The sequence below is a fragment of the Galeopterus variegatus genome, unplaced genomic scaffold, assembly GCF_000696425.1.
Source record: "Galeopterus variegatus unplaced genomic scaffold, G_variegatus-3.0.2 Scaffold472, whole genome shotgun sequence".
In the NCBI taxonomy this organism is placed as follows: Eukaryota; Metazoa; Chordata; class Mammalia; order Dermoptera; family Cynocephalidae; genus Galeopterus; species Galeopterus variegatus.
The window spans coordinates 1072-28202 of record NW_007726583.1 but is presented as its reverse complement, the minus strand read 5'-3'; the positions used below and the strand labels follow the sequence as shown (position 1 = coordinate 28202).

General features: G+C 38.4%; 1 protein-coding gene across 1 annotated transcript in view; it reads left to right on the top strand.

The window, feature by feature from the left end:
• SLC41A2 (solute carrier family 41 (magnesium transporter), member 2) overlaps positions 1 to 11116 on the top strand; it is a 126773-nt gene extending 115657 nt beyond the window's left edge. Inside the window, exon 10 of the mRNA XM_008569168.1 lies at positions 10361 to 11116. Within this exon, the coding sequence (XP_008567390.1) occupies positions 10361 to 10546 (186 nt within the window). The 3' untranslated portion in view covers positions 10547 to 11116. The remainder of the gene's footprint in view (positions 1 to 10360) is intronic.
• Positions 11117 to 27131: the final 16015 nt, after the last annotated feature.

Sequence of the window (27131 nt, the reverse complement as noted above, 5' to 3'; positions counted from 1 at the left end):
AAACCCGGGGAGTGGGATCCGTTGGCGGAAAAGGAAAAAAAAAAAAAAAAAAAAAAAAAAAAAAAAAGAATGTGGGGGAGAGGGGACACAAAGGTGAGTAGAGCAATCACTGCATAGTTTACAACAAATTTCTTACCTCTTTAATTTAGAGATAGAACAGACACAAAGTCATATGTTCATTCATTTTAAAGAACTAAGGGTCAGAGAGGTGAAAAGTCACATAGCTGGTTAGTGTTAGAAACCAGTGTTCACACTTCTATCTTAATAACTGTTTAAATAAAGGCGATAAATTCTGAGACAGTGAAATAATTCTTGTAACAGTGATGATTGCATTAATGTTTATTGAGTACTTACCATAAACCACGCATTTGCTTAGCCCTTTACTTATATTATCTCATTTAATTTCTGCAACCTGCCTGTGAGGTAGGTAACAGTAACCTCATTTTAGAGATGAGGAAACTAAGACTTAGAGGTTTTTTTTCGTTTGTTGATAGTAGTGTGGTTATTCAGTGGTAAAGCCTCTTCAACAACATACATTGATTTTAGGTTTATCATGTATAAGTATTTTGCTAGAAACCAGGAATCCAATAGAAAGAAGACATGTTTTTCCCCTTCCAGGGATTTACGTGTTAGATCCCTAGAGCCTGATATATAAAATGTATATGTTAGATAGGTAGCTTTCATGTTTTTGAACATAGCACTCAGTAAGAAATACGTTTATACTGAAAAATATACACACATTTATAAATATGTATAAATTTATAGCTAAAACAAAGTTCTATGAATTACCGTTACTGTATGATATACATGCTGATATTTTCTATTCTAGTCCATTCTATTCTATTATATTTCATTCTTTAAAGGCCAGTTGTATATTTATGTGTATACATATGTATATATAAATATACATGGAAATGTGTGTATGTATGTGTATGTGTAAAATACCAGCTACTAATAGTCCTCCAGAGCTCCTTTAGCTTTTTTTTTGTTATCTCCACATTTTTTATGGATTGCTAATTTTGCTTTATCAATTTCAGAAATTTTCTGTTGACTTCTAGTTGTGTAGCTAAGGATTTAGCTATTCTACCCATGTCTTATTTCCCCGACTTCCATCTTATAAATGTGGCTCAATTTTTATTTAATAAATGAGTATGGTTTATATTACTATGACTTAAAAATATTATTTTTCACAGAACCAAGTGGTATATTATAATTCCTTTCTTTTTTTTATCTCTTTTTAATTGCTTTCTGGAAATAATTGCCATATTTTTTTACTTGCATAGTTTTCTATATACCTATTAACTTTTTCCAAGGGCTCCATCAGAGCTGTCACACACCTGTAATTAGTGTTTTGACCCCAAAGCAATATTATATCTGATAATTTTCCAGTTTACCCTTATCCTGGAGACCTCACTTCCAGAGGACTCCATCATCTTCCTCTCAGCTCCCCAGCCCACCTCATAGCTCTCGTCCTGGAACTTTCCCTCACTGCTCTTTTATGCTTGTGTTCTATTTCCTGGATCCCATTTCTTTTTCTTTCTTGGTTTACTCTCTCATTTTGCTTCAACACATTTTCAAGAAAGCTTCAAAGAAAGAGAACATGGGAGAAATCTTTTCTGACTACATGTATGTCTTTAAATGCCTTTAGTTTACCCTCAACACTTGATTAATAAACTGACTGGGCACAGAATTATAGATTGAAATTACCTGTTTGTCAGGATTTTGAAGGCATTGCTCCCTTGTCTCCCGAGTGTTGCTGTTTGAAAGAGTCAGATTCTTATTTCTTCATATATGACCTATTTTTTTTAATCATAGCTAATCTTTAATTTCTTTCTGTGTGTCAAGCACTTGTTCTAAGCATTCTGCATTTTTTAACTTCACATCACCATCTCTATGAGATAGGGATTATATTCTCTTTAACAGGGAAGGGACCAAGGTGTGGAGAGGTTAAGTAACCTGGAAGTGGGGGTGGGCTGTTGACTGGTGCTTTACTTTTGGAAGATGGGGGGATTGGCCATTTAACTAAGGGCCCTCCAGTGTGAGCATCTAATCTCTACTCTGGGGGTTTATACTCCTGCCTGCCACTGGAACAAAATAAGAATCTGAAGGAATCCTACAGTTAACTGTGCAGGCTGGCAGTCAATCCTCATTCTCAGCCAATATCTCGTAGTTCCTGGTATTCATGATTCCTAAGTCTTTCCATTCAGTTTCTCCAGAAAACATTTGTTTGTTTCCCTACCTGGAGAGGACAGTCGCAGAAATGAGAAAATGTGGACATTTGTTCACTCCACACACAGATATTTAAATAATCTTTTGGTGTTAGCTCACCTTCAGCCTCAACACCACTGGGTACATCCAAGTCCAGACATTTCATGGGTTCTACAGGGCATACCAATTTCCTTTCTCAGATATCCCTCTCAGTAGATATTCTAAGTTATAGCTCATGAAGCCCTGGTCAGTGAGTTACCACTGCCCCAGCTGCTTACATTTTTTAAATTAGGAAATGCAAATATACAGGAAGTAATAGGAAATAACATAACCATGTATTTATCACTTAGCTTCATCAACCCTTAACAAATTATCTGAAGCAAGTATTTCAAAATGATAGATAAAAATGCGCCATATGGGCCGGCCCGGTGGTGCACTGCTACAGTGCGCCGCTTGGGAAGCACGGCGGTGCTCCCACCGAGGGTTTGGATCCCACATACAGACCGGCCGCTCACTGGCTGAGTGAGGAGCGGGGGCAACACCGAGGGTTGCGATCCCGTTGCCGGTCACAAAAAAAGACAAAAAGACCAAAAAAAATGCGCCATATGTATGGTTGGTGCCTCCTGTGTATCTCTTCCTGGTCCATTTCATTCCCTCACTAGCGGTTATCAGCATTCTAAATTGGCACCTGTGATTGCTGTGCATATTTTCATACTATTGCTACAAATATATATATAGTCAGCCTTCCATATCTGTGTGTTCCATACAGCTACGGATTCGAACAACCTCAAATTGAAAATATATGGAAAAATGGGCCGGCCCAGTGGCGCACTGGATAGTGCGCCTCTTGGGAAGCGCGGCGGCGCTCCCGTCCGAGGGTTCGGATCCCACATACAGACCGGCTCCCGCTCACTGGCTGAGCGAGGCGCGGGAGCAGCACCGAGGCTTGCGATCCCGTTGCCGGTCCCCGGTCCGGTGCGGGGGCAACACTGAGGGTTGCGATCCGTTGCCGGACACGGAAAAAAGACAAAAAAAAAAAAGAAAGAAAATATATGGAAAAAATAAATAAAAGTAACAACACAACAATAAAAGATGATACTAATAACAAAACAATACAGTATAACAACTATTTACATATCATTTACGTTGTATTAGGTATTGTAAGTAATCTAGAAATGATTTAAAGTATACAGGAGGTACCTGTTGGCCATTTGTATGTCTTCCTTTGAAAATGTCTATTTATCTCCTTTGCCCATTTTTTAATTGGATTATTTGGTTTTTTATCGTATGGTCATTTGAGTTCTTTGTGTATTCTGGATATTAATCCCTTGCCGGATGTATAGTTTGCAAATATTTTCTCCCATTCTGTAGGTTGTCTTTCCATTCTGATGATTGTTTCCTTTGCGGTGCAGAAGCTTTTTAGTTTGATATAATCTCATTTATTTATTTCTTCCCTTGTTGCTTGTGCTTTTGGGGTCTTATTCATAAAGTATTTGCCCAGTCCTATTACCTGGAGTGTTTCCCCTATATTTTCTTTAGTAATTTTATGTTTCAGGTCTTATGTTTAAGTCTTTAATCCATTTTGAGTTGATTTTGGTATATAGTGAGAGGTACAGGTCCAGTTTCATTCTTCTACTTATGGAAGTCCAATTTTCCCAGCAGTATTTGTTGAAGAGGCTGTCTTTTCCCCAGTATGTGTTCTTGCTGCCTTTGTCAAAGATTAGTTGGCTGTAAGTTTGTGGGTTGAGATGAATAGACATTTTTCAAAGGTAGACATACAAATGGGCAACAGGTACATGAAAAAATGCTCAGCATCACTAGTCATCAGAGAAATGCAAATCAAAACCACATTGAGATATCATCTCACCCCATTAGACTGACCATTATTAAAAAGACTGAGAATAACAAATGCTGGTGAGGATGTGGGGAAAGGGGAACTCTTCTACACTGTTAATGGGACTGTATATTAGCACAGTGATTATGGAAAACAGTATGGAGGTTTCTCAAAAAACTACAGATAGAGCTGCCATATGATCGAGCAGTCCCACTACTGGGTATATATCCAAAGGTATGGAAGTCATTATGTCGAAGGGATACCTGCACTCCCATGTTCACTGAAGCTCTATTTACAATAGCCAAAATATGGAACCAACCTAAGTGTCCATCAATGGACAATTGGGTAAAGAAAATGTTGTATATATACATCATGGAATACTACTCAGCCATAAAAAAGAATGAAATTCTGCCATTTACAGAAACATGGATGAGTCTGTAGAAAATTATGTTAAGTGAAATAATCCAGACAAAGAAATAGAAATACCACATGTTCTCATTCATAATTGGCTGCCAGGAACGAAGGAAGGGAGGTAGAGAGGGAGGGAGGAAAAGAGGAAAGAAGGAAGGAATGAAGGAAAGAAAGAAAGAAAAGACCACAACAAAATGTTGAACTTTCGGAAGGAGAGAACAAACCTAAGGATACTGGAGATGGAGGGGAGGTAGGGAGGGGGTTTTGGGAAGTGATAGGTTGGGCACAGGGCATAAAGAAATATCATGATTTGTAAGAATGAATATGCTAGTAATAAAATTTTTTTTAAATTTAAAAATTAAAAAAATACAGTATACAGGAACATGTGCATTGCTTAGATGCAAATACTACACCATTTTATATCAGGGACTTGAGCATCCATGGATTTTGGTATCTGAGGGAGTTCCTGGAACCAATCCCCCACATATACCAAGGGATGACTATATCTACCAATAACATAATGTATTGTTTTAAATATTTATAAACTTTATTTAAATAGCCATGAACAGTTTTATCCTTTTACCTCAGTGGTGCAGGAAAAAAAATCATCGTTTCTACATGGAATCACTCAAAGAAACGTGCATCTTCAAATTTAATAGGTATTGCCAAATTGCTCTCCTAATTAGTTGTGCTAGTTTACACTCCTGTAGTTAATGTAGAGTTACTTTTTTACCAAAATAATGTACTGATGATTGAAAATTTGGACTTTAATGTTAGACTATATGAGTTTGAGCCTGACTCCCTACAAGCTGTGTGATCTTGGGCAGGTTTCTTACACTCTATACATGCCTTAGTTTTCTTATATGTCAAAGAGGGATCATAATCCATAATGTTTGTTACTACTGTTGTTAAAATTTGATTTTTGCCCATCGGATGGGTATGAGATGGAATTTAATTGTGGTTTTAATTTGCATTCCCTTATTACTAGTGAAGTCAAACATCGTTTCATATGTTTATGGGTACTTCTAAGTTTCCTTTTCTCTCTTGGATTATTTTTCTTATGAACTGTAGGAGTTCTATATATTCTCCCTAAATATTCTGAATACTAATTCTTTGTCAGTTGCATGCAAGGCAGAGATTTTTTTGCATGCCTGGGCATGATTTTTAACTTTATTTATGTTATCTTCTGAACCGCAGAAATCTTCAATTTTAATGTAGTTTAACTTATCATACTCTTCCTTTAATATATTATGCATTTTCTTTATGAAGTCATTCCCTAAATCAAGGTCATAAAGACATTCTCGTATTTTCTTTTATAAAAGTTTTCAAGTATTGCTTTTATACTTGGGTCTTTACCTGGAATTTATTTTGGGTGTGAGATAAGGATGCTATTTTCTTTTTTTCTATGTGAGTAAACATTTGCCTCCTGAGTAGGAGTCAGACACTTTTCTGTAAAATGCCAGATAGTAAATATCTCAGATTTTGTGGACCATATGACAACTACATAGCTACTTAACCTTTCTGATTCAATTTCTCCAAGTGAACATTAGGAATAATAAAAGTACCTACTTCATAAGAATGTTGTAAGGATGAAGTAATCGATTATGCAGCAAGTTAACAAATGGGTAGAGGTGTGCTCCAATATAACTTTTTTTTACAAAAACAGGTGGCAGGTTGAATGTGGCACATGGGCTGTAGTTTGCCAACCCCTGCTCAAGACGAATCTCTCATTCAGTGCAGGCAATATACAAGGAATTAGTAAATTATATCTATACACACATGTGTGTGTGTGTTTGTGTAATTTATGTAAATGTATATTTAATATATTAATATATAAGTATGTAATATAATAAATACATAGTATAAATTTATTCATTTATATTTTCTGCTAATCCCAGAGAAATTAGCTACCTTCATTCTCTTATTTATTTATTGGGCCGGCTGGCTAGCTGAGTTGGTATAACACCGAGGTCAAGGGTTTGGATTCCCAACCATCCAGCCACCCAAAAAAACCCCAGGCATTTATTTATTTAATTGACACATTGTAATTGAACATATTTGTGGGGTACAATTTGATGTTTTGATACGTATATATGTTGTATAATGACCCAATTAAGGTAGTTAGTATATTCATTATCTCATGCATTTATCATTTCTTTGTGATGAGAACATTCAAAGGCTTCTCATTTAGCTATTTTGTAATATACAATATTTTACTGTTAACTGTAGTCATCCTACTGTGCAATAGAACACTGGAGCTTATTCCTCCTATCTAATTGTAATTTTATACCCATTAGCCAACCTCTTCCCACCCTCTTCTCCTCCCCTCCCCAGTTTCTGGTAACCACAGGTCTACTCTCTGCTTCTATGATATCAACTGTTTTTTTAGATTCACAATGAATGAGATCATGTGGTATTTGTCTTTCTGTGTCTAGCTTACTTCATTTAACATGATATCCTGTGGATTCATCCATGTTGTCACAAATGATAGGATTTCATTCTTTGTTATAGCTGAATAGTATTCCATTGTGTATATATACCACTTTTTCTTTATCCATTCATCCATTGTTGGACACTCAGGTTGATGTCATATCTTGGCTATTATAAATAATGTTGCAATAAATATGGGAGTGCAGATATCTCTTTGACATACTGATTTAATTTCCTTTGGATAGATACCACATAATGGGATTGCGAGATCATATGTTAGTTCTAGTCTTAATTTTTTGAGGAACCTCCATACTGTTTTTTATAATGACTGTACTAATTTACAATTGCTCCAACAGTATGTAAGTGTTCTCTTTTCTTCACATACCCACCAATAATTGTTTTCTTTGTCTTTTTGATAATAGCTGTTCTATCTGGAGTGAGATGATATCTCATTGGAGTATTGATTTGCAGTTCCCTGATGACTAGTGATTAGTTTTTTCATATACCTGTTGGCCTCTTGTATATCTTCTTTTGAGAAATGTCTATTAAGGTCTTTTGCCCATTTTTTAATCAGGATTTTTTCTTCTTTTTTTACTGTTAAGTTCCTTATACATTCTGGGTATTAACCCCCTGTCAGATATATAGTTTGCAAATATTTTGTCCCATTCTGTAGGTAGTCTCTTCACTCTGTTAATAGTTTTCTTTGCTATGCAAAATTTTTTTAGTTTGGTATAATCCCATTTGTCTGTTTTTGCTTTTGTTGCCTGTACTTTTGAGGTCTTATTTAAAAAATCTTTTCCCAGCCCAGTGTTGTGAAACATTTCCACTACGTTTTCTTCTAGTAGTTTCATAGTTTTGGATTTTACATTTAGTTCTGTAATACGTTTTGAGTTGATTTTTGTATATGATGAGAGATAGGGGTCTAGTCTCATTCTTCTGCATGTGGATAATTCATTTGCTCAGCACCATTTATTGAAGAGACTCTTTTTCCCCTAATGTGTATTCTTGGCACCTTTGTTGAAAATTTGTTGGCTGTAGGTGTGTGAATATATTTCTGGGTTCTCTATTCTGTTCCATTGGTCTATATGTCTGTTTTTTGTGCTAGTACCATCTGTCTTGGTTACTGCAGCTTTGTAGTATATTTTGAAGCCAGATAGTGTGATGCCACTAGCTTTGTTCTTTTTGCTGAGGATTGCTTTGGCTGTTTGGGGTCTTTTATGGTTCCATATGAATTTTAGGATTGCTGTTTCTATTTCTGTGAAGACTGTCATTAGCTTCTCTCATTCTCTTTAATAAAAACTATTGTTTCCTCCTGTACACATTAATGATTCAGTCAGCAATTTTCTTTATTGAACCTCCATATACTCTAGTAATATAAAGTTTACTATGTAACTTGTTCCACTTATAGATAGCCTAAATTGTTTGGTTTTAAAGTATTTTAAAGTTCTGTCTTTTGGTCTTTTGTTCTTTAGCCTAACACTCTGAAGCAATGTATTATAAACTTAGTGTCTCCTGACATGAACCTTTGTCTTAAGTTTATATCTATCACCCTCCCTCCTCAGGAAAAACAGTTCTTGGTTTTACAGGATTCTCTTATATGACATTGTCTCCAGCTGATTCTCATTCATTCAATCAGATGTTGAATGTCTATTTTTTAAGCTAGTCACTTTGCTTGGCACTGAAGATACAAAGGTAAACAAGTTCTTCTGAAAATAGGGCATCTGAAACAGAACACACTGCCGAAGTGGCCTGACCCATTCAGGTCCAGTGGGATGACTTTCTCTCTTGGTCTGTACGTTATGCTTTTAGTAATTGAAGCTGATATCATGCTGCCTTTTTACCTTTCCCTTCATCCCCCTAAACCAAGGCTCTTATTATCTCAAAGTAAGTTTGGCAGATATTAGGCCCTATTGTATTTGTTTTCTTCAAATGAGGAAATTTAGACTCAGAGTGGTAAGAAAGTTGCCCAAGGCATAACTGAAAATCAAATCCAGGTCTTATAACTTCCAAGCCCAGGATTCTTTCTAATATTCCATGCTTCCTCCACACCCAAAACAAGTTCTCCCAATCAAACTTTATATGATTCTAAAACAATCTTTGCCAGTGAAACACGAAGGAAGAATTGGTGGCATGCAAAAGACAATAGGGCTTTAAGTACAACCTCTCTCTGACAGATGTCCAAAGGCATTTAAAATTCACTCCTTTGGAATGGGAACATTTCTCCCTATGTTTGGACAAGCCACTCACCTTCCTGTAAAAGATGTCAGACCTAAAACGACAGCCCACAGCAGTTTGGGACCCAAGGTAGATGCTTCCCCCGTGCCTTACTTGCCAGAATAGTAAAATGTAGCAGACTCTTGGCATAGACTCTGGACCTAGGGTATGCTTCCTCCTGCACATACTAAGTGTTCCCAACACCTGAGGGGCCACAAATAGTAATAATGAAACTGTTAAAATCTGCTAATAGCAGACATTTATTGAAAGTTTACTTTGTGCCAGGCAATGAATTATTTAGTCTATTATGTAATACTCACAGCATCCTCATGAGTTAGGGACCAATATATCCCTGGTTTTCACTTGGAGAAACAGAGTCAGAGAGGTTAAGTAACTTGCGTATAGTCAGCGAATAGGTGATAGAGAAGTGCTCTTAACCACCATGCTGTACTTGCCAACTTGTCCAAAACCAGGGAACATTAACCCCTCTAATCCCAGGTTTTGTTTTTTTTTTAACTACTTCAGAAGTTTGAAAATTAGAGAATCCTCTTACTTTAAATGGGTCAAAGAAAAAATTTATCTGACCCCAAAATTGAAAGCATCCCAAAGGTCTTTATATTCCTGATATTCTAGAAAATACTTACACATATCACCTTAGTATTTGAATAGCCCTTTAAAATATTTTGCCTCTATTTGTGTATGTCTCTATCTATACAGACAAGTCACTCAACACACTTACCTTCTGATTATTGGCCTTACTGAAATTGCACTGAAATTTTCCTTGACAAGCCACAAATGGCCTCATAATTGGTAAATGAATGTCCAGTTTTTCATCTTTATTTCACTTGATATACCTACAATAGGAGACTTAAATAATTTATTTTAATTTTTATTTCCTTCTTCATATATCTTCTTCCTTCTTTAAAAGGTTTATTATATTTTTAAAAGCCAGAACATAAGAGTGTCTTGGTAATGGTACAATGCTAAAAAAAATATAAAGATTATTGTGCTTATTGGGAGTCTAGATGAAAAAGAAGATATATGTGAAAAGTTGAAGAAAAATTTTAAGAACAGCAAATACATACTATTTTTTCTTGTGAAAAGAAAATATTCTTGTTAATTAAATATTTCTTCTTTTCAAGCATGGTTCTTGACTTAGACACATGCTGTGCTTTCCAGAAATAAGTGGTTTAGGCTCATGGCCATGTTTAATGGGCTAGGAATGTCCAGGTGAGAGGAGTGATCTCTGGTGTTCTCTTCTAGGTATTCACTCTACTGTGGATTGCTGATTGGATGGTCCATCACTTCTGGAGGAAAGGAAAGGACCCAGATAGTTTCTCCATCCCCTATCTAACAGCATTGGGTGATCTGCTCGGGACAGCTTTGTTAGCCTTAAGTTTTCATTTTCTTTGGCTTATTGGAGATCGAGATGGAGATGTTGGAGACTAACAAATCCTACAAACTGCTCTCAAATTACCAAGGAGGAAAACACAAAACAACCACTTACAGCTCTTTTTCAAAACTCAAATCAGTAGTTTGACTTCTGCCAGGGTAATCTTCACTTGGCCCTGGTTCAGTTATATGGCCTTAACATTTTTTTAAGGAATTTGTGTTGAAACCAGAATGAACAGTATTTGCTCTGCTTTTCATAGAATAAACGATAATTTGACATAGACATAGATACAGCTCAAGATCTGAAATTAATTAAATAAGAAACAATATAGGTTGTTTACAATGTGAAATAATTTTGAAACCACAAACATAGCCGAAATGTGCTTTATTATTGTTTGGCTTATAATGCAAGGTTAGAGGAAACAGCTCTAGTTTAGCCTTTTTTTTCTCACAGATGTGTTGTACTGCAGAGCATACTATAAAATGAAGGGTGCCCAACCAAACTTTTATAGTTTTAATTGTGCCCACTTCTGTGCTAGCTGAGGATAAATTTACCAATTACTTGTTCCTAAATTGACCTAAATATGTTCTGCTGAGCATAAGATAAACTGACTTTTACCTGCATCTGAAATTATCCTGTGCTACTGCTAATTTAATTCCAGCTCTGCAAGTTTTTGGCAGGCTAACTTTTAAACATAGAATGATCTTGAGAGACCCTTAATGAAAGCAGTGGGTCATTTTTGACCATTAATTTGTTGAAAAAGTGTTGATCATTTTCAGAAAACTTAATAGTCAAAAATAGAAGATAACCTAATCTGCATTTGTAGAAGCAAGATGGTATGGGAAATTGTGTGTGTGTATGTGTGAGAGAGAGAGAGACAAAGAGGGAAAGAAGCTTTTGGTGGAGAACTATACTTGGATTGTTGGTAGCAGGGATTATATGCCATTGGAGTATCAGCATTATAATTATTCTTAAACACATTTTATTGATATGCTTTTATCATTTGGTCCAAAAATTTTGCTACTGACCAGAATTCAAAAGTACTTGTTACCTATATTATGATTAATAGTTACTGGTTATTAAAAAAAAAAAAAGCTGTACCATTTAATATAATTAAGGTCAAGGATTTAGCATGAGCAAGTGATTCATTTGCTCCTTTAAAGAAGCCTACTACTTACCCTTTTAAAAGAGAAGTTGGTGGGTTATGTCAATTATTGTTCATGCCTATACCTACCTATTTGCACAGGCTTATTTGTACATGGGACCCTATCGTATACACTGCTATCTTTCTTAAATATTTTTCTAAAACTCTACCCTATATTCTAAACACTTGACCAACACCTTAATTTTTCAGTAGGTAAGCATTTTGTATCACATACAGTTCATTTAAAAAATGCAGTGCCATCTCTTAAGACCATTAGGTATTTAATAATTTAAACTGATAAGGGAATAACAAATATACATTAACTTTGACCATTATGGTTTAAGTTGTGAGTTGAGTGTTATTATATAAACAGTAGGTTGTTTATAAATATATTGGAGGAAGTATTCTTATTAAGCTCTTAAAAATAAGGGGGCTGTGATTTAGAGTTATATATTTTTGCTTACTTTTAAAGTTTAATTATTCCATTCTTCTGCCATATAATGAAGTTTCTAAGGCAGAAAACTGAACTAATTATAGAATTTCTCCTCTGGAGAGTTATAGTATCATATAGTGAACATTCTTGTAAAAGAAAGAATGATTAAGTTTAAGTTGATAAATATTCAGCTGCAAAGATTTTTTATTTTAAAAAGTTCATGAATAATATCTTTGATTTTACTATAAAGCATTTATAAGTTACTTATTTACTCTTGGGCTGTATGATTCATAAACATTATATTTCCCAATGATTTCTATCTTGATTTTTTTAACACACACATGCAAAAAAATGCACAGCAAGCCACATTTTTAAAGCATTAACCAATAATGTTAGTCTTGTGCATTACATATTCCAAAGCACATTCAGATACACTATATCATTTAGTACTCACAACAATGCCTGTAAAATAGGTCAGGTAGATATTCCTGTCTCTATTTTACAGCACAGCAAGCTGAAACTCAAAGAAGTTAACATTTTTAAGGTTGTACAACTGCAAAGTTACCGAGTTGTGAAGTTCCTAACATTTAGGTCTTCATTCTCCTAGGCCGATACTCTATCTGCGATGCTCCAAATGTACCAAGAGTACCTAACTAATTAACTGAGAGGAAGCCAGCTAGAGAAACAGGATTTTCTAGAGTAACATAGAGTATTACTACATGTTTTAGATTTCAGACAGAGAAACCTCCATTTAATATATATTGATAGTGAGTATGACCAACTCTAAATTATTCATGTTACTAAGACCAAAGGAAACACAGATGAATGAAAACTTTAGAATAAAGAATAATGCCTTATTTCATAAAACATTTAATTGCCACCTCTTTTCCTAGATCTAGCCATTTGAAACAGATGCTAATAAATAACTAGGATGACTCACTTGAGTTCTGTCTCCTTTCTTTTTTGCTACTCATCCTTGGTTAGAGCAACAAAATGTCTAAAAGGCATGTAATAGGGGAAAAAGTCAATTATAAAAAATATGTAGATTCCTTTTAAAAAATGATTACTGGTCTTTTGAAAGCCTTACATAGTGTGTAACCAATAAGATTACTTATTTTATTTACCCACAAAAATCATTTATTATCAGTCTTATATAATGTAAACCCATAGTATTTGTATTTACACAACATAAAAACTACTGCTTTCCAAACTTCTCTCTTTCACAAATTTATCAGACACTCTATTTATACACAGATAACCTTTTTTTTTTCCTTTTTGTCTTTTTTACTGACCAGTAACGGGATCGCAACCCTCGGTGTTGCGCGCGCACCGTGCTCAGCCAGTGAGCGGGAACCGGTCTCCACATGGGATCCGAACCCTCGGTGGGAGCGCCGCTGCACTCCCAAGCGGCGCACTCTCCAGTGCACCACCGGGCCGGCCCCACAGATAACCTTTTTAAAAACACATTTTTCATTCTTGCCCACCAACCATTTTTTTTTTTCTTTCAAAAAGCAAAATTTCTTAGAAATCTGATAAAATGGAAACTCATGGTAACGTATCTTCTGGGAGACATAAAAAAATTCCACACCATAGATTATGAATGATGTAGCCAAATGAAGTACATTTTATAAAGTCTTTTCAGTAATTGGGCTTCCTTGCCTGACATCTATGATATAGTATTCCCATTTGTAATGGGCTTCTGCCATCTTTGAATTGTTGTAAAGTAAAATAAGAATAAAATTTAAGAAATATTTACCCAGCCTTGTTGTGCTTGCTTCTTGATGAACTAGAGAACATTGAACCTGTGTAGAAATCTCCCAGAAGAGACTGGGGTGATCTATGTATATATGGTGTATTTATGAAGTATAATAAATAATACCTAGACCTCCAATCCATTGCTTTACCATTTTTTGACTGTAAAATATTCTCCTCATTTCCTCACTCCTCGTTATTCAGCTTAGATTCCTCCGTCCATCAGTCTATGCATCTGCATCTCCCTCATTCATACTTGCCCGACAAAACACCAGTTCTGGTTAAATACAGCTCTGTCTGTTCTTTGCTTGTACCTGAGCAGCTAAATGTGGCTCATGAAAAACACATAACTGCTGTGATAAATCTTTAAATTTATAGCCTCAGACATCAGATTAACCCTCAACAGTCCAGCAGCAGCCTAACTATATTTCTCTAATCACTTCACTTTTTGGGAGATGAGGCTTTTGTCCCCACTGCTTCACTGAAAGTGTACCTGTCAAGGTCACCAGCAGTCTCCATGTTGCCAAATTCAATGATCAGTTCACAAAAACAATTCTTACCTTATTCAGTCTCTAAAAGCATTTGACAGATTCTCCTCTCTCCTTGGAATATTTTCTTTACTTAGCTTCCAAGAGTCAGCCCTTTGCTTTTTCCCTACCTTTGTCGAAACCCTTTCTTAGTGTGTTTTGCTGGTTATTCCTTCTATCTCTAAATGTTGGAAGACTCTAGGCTCCATTTTTAAAACCTCTTTTTTTCTACTTACTTTTTCTAGATCATATTACTTATCTCATTGTTATAAATATCATCTATACTGATTATTCCCAAACTTATTTCTTGAGTCCCAGCCTCTCAATTGAGTTCCATATCTGTATTCCCAAATGCCTGCTGGACAACTCCATTTGAATGACCACTAAGTATCTCAAACATTTGAGCATCATTATCATCCACCTTGACCTAACTGACATCTATAGACCACTATATCTAACTACCGCAGAATACACATTAAGGGCTAATCTCCATAATGTACGAAGAAGCTAATCTCCATAATGTACAAAGAACTTCTGTAAGTCAGGAAGAAAAAGACCAATAACCCAATAGTAAAATAAAATAGCTGAAGAAGAGATGGTTCATAGGGAACAAACCAACCAACCAAATAGATGTTCAATACCTCTCAAACTAAAGGAAATGCCAATTAAAATCACGCTGAGATACTACTTCTTCTTTTTTTTTTTTTTTTTTTTTTTCCTTTTTGTCTTTTTTCGTGACCGGCAACGGATTGCAACCCTCAGTGTCGCACCCGCACCGGACTGGGACCGGCTACGGGATCGCAACCCTCGGTGTTGCTCCCGTGCCTCGCTCAGCCAGTGAGCGGCCGCTCTGTATGTGGGATCCAAACCCTCGGCGGGAGCGCCACCACACTCCCAAGCAGCGCACTGTAGCAGTGCGCCACCGGGCCGGCCCCTGAGATACTACTTCTCACCTATCAGATTGGCAGAAATTCAAAACTGGATAAAACATCGTCTTGGCGAGGCTGTAGAGAGACAGACAAAATTGCTGGTGGCAAAAGCTCTGCAGAGGGGAATCTGGCCATATATATAACAAAATTATAAATGCACTTATCATTTGATCCTGTAATCTCACTATTATCACCTTGAGAACCAAGCAAGTGATGCCCCTGCCCTTGGCCCTCTGCTGCATGATTTTCAGCAGAATTTGGCAAACTACAGCCAGCAGGCCAAATTCAGTTCACTGCCTGTTTTTGTAAAGTTTTATTAGAATGAAGCCATGCCCATTCATTTACATACGGTATGTGGCTGCTTTCTCTCAACACATAGAATTGAATAACTGTAAAGGAGACCATATAGCCTGCAAAGCCTAAAATATTTACTATCTGGCCCTTTACACACACACACACACACACACACACACACACACACACACACACACACACACTCCACCCACTCCCGCTTTAGAGCGAATTGCTCAAAGTTTATTTTTAAATCTCCTGGTACCTGGACTAACTGGGGTCAGCAGTGCTATCTAGGCAGGGTACCCCAACCTGAAACTGGTCCTGTATGGTCTCTGGTTGCCAGAAGCACCTACCTCACAGTTTTTTAAGTCACCATCCAAGGCCTGGGACTGTTCGAGACTGACAGTGGGCCCCAATTTCTGTTTCTCCACTTCAGAGCCCTTTCTAACCCTTGTGTGGGTCAACTAGATGTCAAAGATTCACACCTATGGGTAGTTTCAGGATTCCTAGTCAGCCCCAGTTCCAGGAAGTCAGCTTGGTGAACCGAGCACTCTTACTGGCCAGAATGATAATGGGCTGCCCGAATGGTGCTAACGTCGATTTTGGGTGACTCATGTCAGACAGAGGATAAGTTCAGAGTTCTGGGCCACTGACAGTCCACAGTTAACCCTTGGACTTGAGCCTCAGCAATCTTTTGTCAGCATTCTGACTGTGGCATTGCCTCTGGTCTAGAGCATCTGAGGGTGGCAGGGTGGTGGCAGGCATCCTTTACCTTGTGTATCCCTTGCCACTTGCACCCAGGGAAGTAGGTCTCCCAATTTCCCTCTCCAGGCTCTATGCCATGTCAGGTAGTCCTCTGGGAGTGGCTGTCCCTTTCTATGCTGAAGGTTTTCAAGACCATTGCTGCCAATTTGCCCTTTTAATTGGTGTCCTTCTTGCCTGCAGTAGTTGAGTGGTGATGTCAAGCTTCCTCAGGTCTGTCTTAAGTTGTGCTAGACAAGGAACAAGCATTCATTGGGTGGATGGGACCATTCTTCTCACTCTGCTCCTGGGCCCCTCACCTATCCTCCCCACTGGCCGCAGTGTTTAGAAGGCAGGGATGCAGTCAACTTTGAAAGAGATCACAAGTTAGAAATGCAGTAATCATAGCCCAAAAGCTCAAGAGAAAACATGGTTGGAAGACTTGTTCTGCATTAACACCATAAAATTCCAAATGGTAAATTTAATATGACCAAAAACAAGTTATCGTTCACATTTTCCTGCATACTCCAAGTATGACTGGACTTTGTGGATACCATCAGCAAAGCATGGTAACAACCTTTGAGAGACTCATTGGAAGCCAGTATTCACTGAGGACAAGATGGATGATGTAGAAGCAGGAGTAATGATGTAAACAGCATCAAATAAATGGTATTAGGGAACTACAGAGGCAAGAAAATCTATACTGTTTCAATGCAAATAGGCTCTGAAGAGCCACAATGTTGCAATTAATAATGGTGTTGGTACCTTTTTCTTACAGTGGGAGATGTATAATTAACAAGGAATGACACATTTGACAATAAAGAAAAAACACAAAAAGATGGTGCCTGGACACTATGAAGAATCATTTGTACTTACTGTACAGTAATCAAATATGTAAGTTCCTCTTTTCTACCTATTATAGTAAATCTTCATCGATAAATCGCTATACTTCACATGGATTCAAGAATTTTGTAGAACAATTTAAAGTCAGATTGCTTATGAGGACAAGGGCCCTGCAAAGAATATTAGCCTGGAGCCCCACACATCCTAGGGGCTTCCTTGCATCCAGCATTTTGTAATCTGTTCTACAAATATTACTGAACATATATGTAATGACATACTTCAGAGTTATTTATTAAAACTTTGTTTGTAATAACAAAAGATAAGAAAACAAGTTGTTGGTCCTAGTGGAATAAACTGGTATAGCTACACAATGGAACATTGTGCAACTGCGAGACGAAAGGACTAAGAGATAACTTTACAAACTAATATGGTGAGATCTCTTGGATATATAGTAAAGATGAAAAAAGCAAGGCATGGGACAGTGTATAAAACATTCTTTTTGTAAGAATGAGGGTAATAAGGATAAACATTTGAGAAAGAAACACTGGAAGGAAAAACAAGATACTAAGAAAAAAGAAGATGCATGGAAACAGATGGGGACGAGACTTGTTAGTGTATATTTTTTAGATCATTTTGATTTTTGAACCATGTGTGTGTATTACATATTCAAAAAATAATTTAATTTTTTTATTTTAAATGATAATTTATTTTTGAAGAAAAGTATATTCTTAGACCTATTGATCCCACTTTTGTCCTAAGGTGATAATCAGAATATACATTGTAGCAATATTCAGCTTGAAATTTTTTATTTGAAAACAGACAAATTTTTAAAAGTGGTATTATGTGTAATATCGTACAGTCGATGAATTTATATTTTAATTTTTTTTTCCTTTTTGTCTTTTTTACTGACCGGTAACGGGATCGCAACCCTCGGTGTTGCGCCCGCACCGGGGACCGGCAATGGGATCGCAACCCTCGGTGTCGCGCCCGCACCACGCTCAGCCAGTGAGCAGGAACCAGTCTCCACATGGGATCCGAACCCTCGGTGGGAGTGCCGCCGCGCTCCCAAGCGGTGCACTCTCCAGTGCACCACTGGGCTGGCCCGGGCCGGCCCATGAATTTATATTTTATTTATTTATTTTTATTATTATTATTTTTTTTAAAGATGACCGGTAAGGGGATCTTAACCCTTGACTTGGTGTTGTCAACACCACGCTCACCCAGTGAGTGAACCAGCCATCCCTATGTGGGATCCGAACCCAGGGCCTTGGTGTTATCAGCACCGCACTCTCCCAAGTGAGCCACGGGCCGGCCCATGAATTTATATTTTAAAGAGCCTTGATGAGTTAGAAAAACATTTATGACAGAATATGTGAAATGCACTGTATACAAAACAATGTATGGTATGATACTAATTTTTTTTTTTTTTTCTGTCTTTTGTCTTTTTTCCGTGTCCGGCAACGGATCGCAACCCTCAGTGTTGCCACCGTACCGGACTGGGGACCGGCAACGGGATCGCAACCCTTGGTGTTGCCCCCGCGCCTCACTCAGCCAGTGAGCGGGAACCGGTCTGCATGTGGGATCCGAACCCTCGGGCGGGAGCGCCGCCGCACTTCCCAAGCGGTGCACTTATCCAGTGCGCCACCGAGCCGGCCCTATTTTTTATTTTAACATTTACTTGTACATATTTGTGGGGTACAGTGTGTTTTCTCAATACATGCATATACTGCACAACAGTTTACTTAGGGTAGATGGCATAGTTTTGTACCCGTTAGCCTACCACTTCTTCTCCCTTCACCACTCTCCCCCGTAACCATTATTCTGCTCTCTGCTTCTGAGAACCACTTTTTTTTTAAGATTCTACATGAGTGAGATCGTGCAGTATTTGTCTTTCTGTACCTGACTTACTTTACTCAACATGATAGTTTCCAGTTCCATCCATGTTGCTGCAAACAATAGGATATCATTTCTTTTTATAGCTGAATAGTATTACATTGTGCATATATACCACAGTTTCTTAATCCATTCATATGTTGATGGGCATTTAGGTTGATTCCATCTCTTGGCTATTGTGAATAGTGTTGTGATGAACATGGGAAAGCACGTGTCTTTTTTGATATATTGATCTCATTTCCTTTGGATATATACCCAGTGGTGGGATAGCAGGACGGTAAGGTAAATTCTACTTTAAGTTCTCTGAGGCACCTCCAACTGTTTTCCACAATGTCTGTACCAATTTATATTCCCACTAACACTGTAGGAGGGTTCCCTTTTTTCTGCATCCTCGCCAGCATTTGTTATTTTCTCTTGTTAATAACAGACATCTGTTTTAGTCCATTTTGTGTTGCTATAACAGAAATACCTGAGACTGGGTAATTTATAAGGAAAAGAGGTTTATTTGGCTTACGATTCTGGGACAGCTGCATATGATGTGGGCCTCAAGCTGCTTCTACTCATCGCAGAAAGTGGCAGGCAGCCGGCGGGTACAAGCAGATCACATGGCGAGAGGAAGCAAGAGAGAGAGAGAAGGTGCCAGGGTGTTTTTAAGCAACGAGCTCTCACGGGAACTAATCGAGCGAGAACTCACTAATTAATTCCCCCTCCCCCAGGGAGATCATTAATCCATTCATGAAGGATCCACCCCCATGACTCAATCAGTTTCCAACACTGCCACATTGGAGATCAAATTTCCACATGAGTTTTGGAGGGGACAACACATCCAAACTCCATCAGACATCCTAACTGGGGTGAGATCATATCTCATTGTGGTTTTAATTTGCATTTCTCTGATGATTAGTGATTTTGAGCATCTTTTCATGTGCTTGTTGGCCATGTGTATGTCTTCTTTTGAGAAATGTCTGTTCAGGTCCTTTGCCCATTTTTTAATTGGGTTATTTGGTTTTTGCTTTTTAATTGTTTGAGTTCCTTATATATTCTGGATATTAACCTCTTGTCTGATGTGTAGTTTGTGAACGCTTTCTTCTATTCTGTAGGTTGTTGCTTCACTTTGTTGATTGTGTCCCAAAACTTTTGCTGTGCAGAAGCTTTTCAGTTTGATATAGACCCATTTGTGTATTTTTGCTTTAGTTGCCTGTGCCTTTGTAGGCTCCCCTCAAAAAAGTGCTGCCCACTCCCATTTTGTGTAGCATTTCCCCAGTGTTTTCTTCTAGTAGTTTCATAGTTTGGGGTCTTAAATTTAGGTCTTTAATCCATTTTGAGTTGATTTTTGTGTATGGTGAGAGATAGGGGCCTAGTTCTAATCTTCTGCATGTGGATATTCAGTTTTCCCAGCACTATTTATTGAAAAGGCTGTCCTTTCCCCACTGAATATTCTTGGCACCTTTGTTGAAAATCAGTTGGCTCTGTTTAGTTTTTCTAGTTCTTCATGATTTAATCTTGGTAAATTGTATGTGTCCAGGAATTTAGCCATTTCTTCTAGGTTTTCCAGTTTGTTCACATACAGTTGTTTATAGTAGCCTCTTAGGATCCTTCATATTTCTGTAGTATCAGTTGTAATGTCTCCTTTTTCATTTCTGATTTTATTTATTTGAGTCTCCTCTCTTTTTTCATTAGTCTAGCTAAAGGTTTATCAATTTTGTTTATCCTTTCAGAAAACCAACTCTGTTTCCTCAATCTTTTGTATTTTTTAAATCTCTAATTCATTTATTTCTGCTTTGATCTTTGTTATTTCTCTGCTTTTACTGATTTTGGGTTTAGTTTGTTCTTATTTTTCCAGCTCCTTGGGGTGTAATGTTAGGTTGTTTATTTGAAGACTTTCTTCTTTTTCGATGTGGGTGTTTATTGCTATAAACTTCCCTCTTAGAACTGCTTTTGCTATATCCCATAGGTTCTGGTATGTTGTGTTTTATTTTCATTTGTCTCCAAATTTCCGTTTTGAGTTCTTCTTTGACCCATTCATTGTTTAGGAGCATGTTGTTTAATTTTTATGTATTTGTACAGTTTCTCATGTCCTTTTTGTTGTTTATTTCTAGTTTTATTCCATTGCGGTCAGACAAGTTAGTTAATATGATTTCAGTTTTTAAAATTTGTTGAGATTTGTTTTTGTGACTAGCATATGGTCTATTCTAGAGAATGTTCCATGTGCTGCTGAGAAGAATATGTACTGCACAGCCATTGGATGAAATGTTCTATTTATGTCCGTTAGGTCCAATCAACCGAGAGTAGAGATTAATTCTGATGTTTTCTGGCTAATTTTCTGTCTGAATTATCTGTCCTTTGGTGAAAGTGGAGTGTTAAAGTACCCCCACCCCAATCCAACTGTTATTGTGTTGGACTCTCTTTCTACCATTAGGTCTAATAGTAACTGCTTTATATAATTGGGTGCTACGGAGTTGGGTATGTGTATATTTAGAATTGTTATATCTGGTTGTTGATCTCTTTATCATTATATAATAACCTTCCTTATCTTTTTTTTTTTTTTACTTTCCTTGGCTTGAAGTCTATTTTATCTGATATTAGTATAGCTACTCCTGTTCTTTTTTGGTTTCCATATGCATGAAATATCTCTTCCCATCTCTTCACTTTCAGACCATGTGTGTCTTCATAGGTGATGAGTTGCTTATAGGCTGCATATTGTTGGTTCTTGTTTTATAATCCATTCAGCCACTCTGTCTTTTTTTTTTTTTTTGTCTTTTTTCGTGTCCAGCAACGGATCGCAACCCTCAGTGTCGTGCCCGTACCGGACCGGGACCGGCAACGGGATCGCAACCCTCGGTGTTGCTCCCGCACCTCGCTCAGCCAGTGAGCGGGAACCGGTCTGTATGTGGGATCCGAACCCTCGGCGGGAGCGCCGCCGCGCTCCCAAGCGGCACACTGTAGCAGTGCGCCACCGGGCCGGCCCCAGCCACTCTGTCTTTTAATTGGGGCATTTAATCTGTTTACACTTAGAATTATCATTGATATATAGGGACCTATTACTACTATTTTGTTCCTTTTTTTCTGGTGGTTTTGTTGATCCTTTTCTCCAATCTTAAAGTCTTCCTTTGTGATTGAGTGGTTTTCTCTAATAGTGTATTTTGATTTCTTGCTATTTATTTCTAGTATGTCCCATATGTTTTTGTGTTATTTTTGTTACCATGAGTCTTACAAAAGACATGTTATACTTATAACAGATTATTTTAGACAAATAACAACTTAACTTTGATATCTAAGAAAAAAGAAAACTAAAGCCAACTCTGTGCTTTGGTGCCAATTCCTCCCATCTATTTTTTGACAATTTGTTGTTTCAAATTACATCTTTTAATATGGCCTATCTCTTATATGGTTGTTATATAGGCTAATGTCTTGTTAGGTGTGTCCTTTAGACTTCATACTAAGGAAATAAGTGGTTTATTCACCACCATTACAACATTGGAGTACTCTGAGGTTGTCTGTGAAGTTGCTTGACTAATGAATTATGTACCTTTAGATGTTTTCTTGCTGCTCCTTAGCATTATCGTCTTTCAGATTGAAGAACTTCCTTTAGCATTTCTTGTAAGGTAGATCTAGTGCTGATGAATTCCCTTAGCTTTTGTTTGTCTAGGGAAGACTATTATTCCTTCATATTTGAAAGTTAGTTTTGCTGGATAGAGAATTCTTGGCTGACAGTCTTTTTTCCTTCAGGACCCTGAATATATTATCATCCTATTCCTTTCTCACATGTAGGGTTTCTGCTGAGAAGTCTGCTGGGAGATGTATTGGGGCTCCATTGAATTTGATGTGTTTCTTTTCTCTTGCTGTTTTCAGTATTCTTTCTTTGTCTTTGGTTTTTGACAATTTGATATTATGTTCCTCCTTGGATTGAATTGGATTGGTGAATTCTGAGCTTCCTGTACCTGGACACTGGCATCTTTTTCCATACTTGAGACATTTTCAGCCGTTATTTCCTTGAATATGTTTTCTACATCTCTTCCTTTCTCCTCTCCTTAGGTATGCCAGTTATGTGGAGGTTACTTTGCTTAAGGGAGTCCCATATTTGGTGTATTTATGTTTCTTTTTTTCTTATTCTTTTTTCTTTTTGCTCCCCTAATTTGATAATATGTTCTATCTTCAAGCTCACTGATTCTTTCCTCAGTTTGATTAAGTCTGTTGTTGGAGCTTTCTATGGAGTTTTTCAGCTCAGGTAATGTATTCTTTATTTCTAGAATTTCTTTTTCTTTTTTTTTTTTTTTATTTGATTCAATTCATTTGTCAAGTTTCTCATTCTGCTCCTGGATTTTTTTCCAGATATCATTTAATTTTCTATCTGTATTTTCTTGTGACTCTGTAAACATCCTCAAGAGGGTTATTCTGAATTCTTTGTCAGACATTTCATAAATCCACTGTTCCATTAGGTCCATTGATGGTGGTTCCTTTGTTTCCTTTGTTATTGTCATATTTCTCAGTTCTTTCTTGATGTTTGTGTCTTTACACTGATGCCTGGCCATTTGAGGAGACTGCTACCTCTTCTAGGTCTTATAGGTGTTCTTTGGTGATGTTAGACCTTTACTGGTTAATATCAGAGCTTTGTCTCTGACCTACTGTTTTGGTTAATCTGGGGAACTTCCTGTGGGGACCAGCACTAGAGCTATGTGGTTGTACTAAATTGCTGCTTTGCTTCTGATTCTCTGTGGAAGGCTTTTGGTATGGACTGGATTTTAATTGTTGGCCTTTTAATCACTTTCAGGTCTTGTGAGGTCAGATACACCTGGGCTGTGTGGAAATTCTGGCCAGGGACTGAGTCTTTCCAGCAAACTGTGCCCCCTGCAGTTCTATCTCCCTGACCAGTCTCCAGTGATAGCACAAGCCTGCCAAAAGGCAGATCAGCTGCACACTCTGCACCCCAATGTTCTTCCTGCAGGCCAGCCTCCCTCTTGCACTCCAAATGCTTCCCATGGGGTGGGCTGTGGGTGGATCCCTCACAGTGACTCACCAGCCTCTGGGTTCCTTTGGACAGCTGCAGCTCTCCCTCTACATGGGTCCATGGGAGCTCTGTCAGTGGTCTCACTGACCTGGGGGCTGGTATGGCGTGCTCTGAGGCTCTCTTCTCCTCTGCAGACTCCAGGCAACTTCATGCTAAAGGCTCAGCTGCAGCTTTTGCCAGCTCCTGCTCCATGTGCTGCAGCTTCTTCCACAGTACTGGCCCTGAAGCTTCCAGGGCTTGAAATGGTCGGGGTGGTTTCTTCTTCCTCTTGCATGGCTTCTCTTGCCTTCATGAACTCTACAGGTCTCTCCTCTTCTTCCTCCAAGTTCCAGGGTTCCAAGTTGGCAGTCCTTGAGTCTTTGTTTAACAGTTGTAAATTGGTCAATTATCAGGGAGAGTGACACTGGGGACAGCCTATTCGACCATCTTGATGATGTCACTGTGTCTGGAATGATACTATTTTTTTTTTCCTTTTTGTCTTTTTTTTACTGACCGGCAACGGGATCGCAACCCTTGGTGTTGCGCCCGCACCTCGCTCAGCCAGTGAGCGGGAACCGGTCTCCACATGGGATCCGAACCCTCAGCAGGAGCGCCACCGCACTCCCAAGCGGCGCACTCTCCAGTGCGCCACCGGGCCAGCCTGATACTAATTTTTTAAAACATCAAAATGTTTTAAATGTTTTTCTCTGGATGATGTGACTATGGATGCTTTTTCTTTTTAAAATTCTTCTGTATTGAGCCGGCCTGGTGGCGCACTCGGTAGAGTGCGGCGCTTAGGAGCATGGCGGCGCTCCCGCCGAGGGTTCGGATCCCATATAGAGACCAGTCCGCTCACTGGTTGAGCGCAGTGCAAGTGCGACACCGAGGGTTGCGATCCCAATAACGGTCACGATGAAAACTTCTAACCTGCGCTATCTGCTTTTGTAAACGGGCTTGCTCTAACTTAACAACAGTTAAGCCATCTTAAAAGCTGTTACAGCAAGACACACCTTGCCCCCCTCCCCCGGGCCAGCTAGACACACAGGATGTTCTGCTAGCTTGCAAGAGCTGAGAAATGTAGGTTGCGGTAGAACATAAAACTTTCCACATAAGCATGTTCTCTAAGGAACCTCTGGGTAGGGGTCTTATCACACCTGGGTAAGTGGGGCAAGAAGTGTGGTTGCTTGAGGAGGGGTCTCTGAGAATTGGTCTACTTCTGCCCTACACAGGAAGAGCTCAGAGCTGACAGCCTGTGGTTTTCTTGCTAACACAGGCACAGGCTTGTAACCACAGAGCTATGAGGTACAGAAGTACTTAGCTGATTTTATGTCTCTACATAGTTAAGTCAAACCAGCAGATGAAGTGTTTACCAGTAAAAAAGTCAAAAGGAAAATCATCTAGAAACGGATGGGGGCCAACCAATGAGCCTTAACATAGTGACCACCAATGGTCACTTATGTTAACCAATGAATATTGCTTATTGCCTTGTCTCCTGGCTGCCAGGAAAGTTGCCCCAGAAAAATGTATAAAAGGACAGCTAAAGAGCCTAACGGGGTCTCACCCCAGCTTGGCGGTGAGAACCCAACGCGTTGGAAATAATAAACCTCTTGCCGTTTGCATTGCTCGTGATCTTGTGGTCTCTTCCAGGCGAGTATTCCCGTTCTGTGTGGGACTGGGATTCATCCCAAAATCCTACAACGAAAAAAGACAAAAAGGAAAAAAAAATTCTTCTGTATTGTCCAAATTTTTAGCAATGAACCAGTTACTTTTATTTTTTCAATTACTTGGTAATAACTACTGTTCCAGATAATAAATCCCCACCTCAAATTAGTATTTAACCATTGTTTTGGCTCTTAAGAGAAAAAAAAAAAGAGAGATTGATTTTATTCTGTTTAGTAATGAGAACCTAATGTTTAAAAAAACGTGAACATTCTTTTTATTCTTGCAGGTGAGGGATGATACTCTGTGGAAAGGGAGCATCTTACTACTTAATGACATTGCTGTATTAGTAAGAAGAAACTGAATAAATATGGGCCTGGCAGAAGAACATTTTTCTCTCTGTCATCTGCTCTTTAGGCTAGTTATGGAGTCATACTGACATAGGCTTCCAACTCTGGGTAACTCCCACAAATAGCCTTTTCTGATCTTTCTCCAGGTCACATCTAACTCTAGGGGTTTGGCACAAAACCCTTCATGCCTGGCTTATCACAGTTCCATGCTGTCCAACTCCACTAATTTGCCCTGAGGGCAGTTTCAGACCTCCCCCTTTTCCACCCTTCTTTCCTCCCCTGCTCCTTGGTAAGTGGTCCTTACTGTCCATGGAGAAGGTTGAGTTCTTTGCCACGAGCTTCCCCATTAATTCCTATCTGCCTTGACATCCCCATCTTGTTTAAAGCTAACCCTTCTACCAATCCCTTTTCTACCACATTTTCCCTTACTTCCTTTTCTTCAGCTCTTGTATATATCTCACTCTCTGTTCGGTGATATGCATAAGCCTCTCCCAGAAGGAAAGGACTCCAATCCGCCTTACCAACACCATTTTATTATTCTCCTCTTTAATTGCCAAATATCTGTATGGTGAGAAACTCCTGCCTTCTCTTTCTCACCATTTCCTCTCTGCTAAGCACCTGACAGCCCATGATCTTTTCTTTTTCCTCATCTTCTTTGACTTCTGGGCTATATTGCATATGTGCCAAGACCTTTCTTAAGATCTCACTTCCCTTGGTTTCCTGTATATAATGACATGGTGGAATGAGCACAGCTCACATTCTGGCTTTGTGCCTTCCTAGCAGTATGTCAGTTAGACAAGTTACTGATCCTACTCTTTTAATTCCATTTAATTCAATAAATATTTGAAGTCCTTAGCCTATTGATTCCATTTAATTCAACGAATGTTTATTGAGCACCTGTTTTGTGCTGGAAATTGTTCTAGGAGCTGGGTTTTACTTGTAAACAATTCAGACAAGTCTTAATGGGAGTTATATTCTAAAGTGAAAATTAAAGGGGCCGGCCCGGTGGCGCACTGCTACAGTGCGCCGCTTGGGAGCACGGCGGCGCTCCCACCGAGGTGTTCGGATCCCACATACAGACCGGCCGCT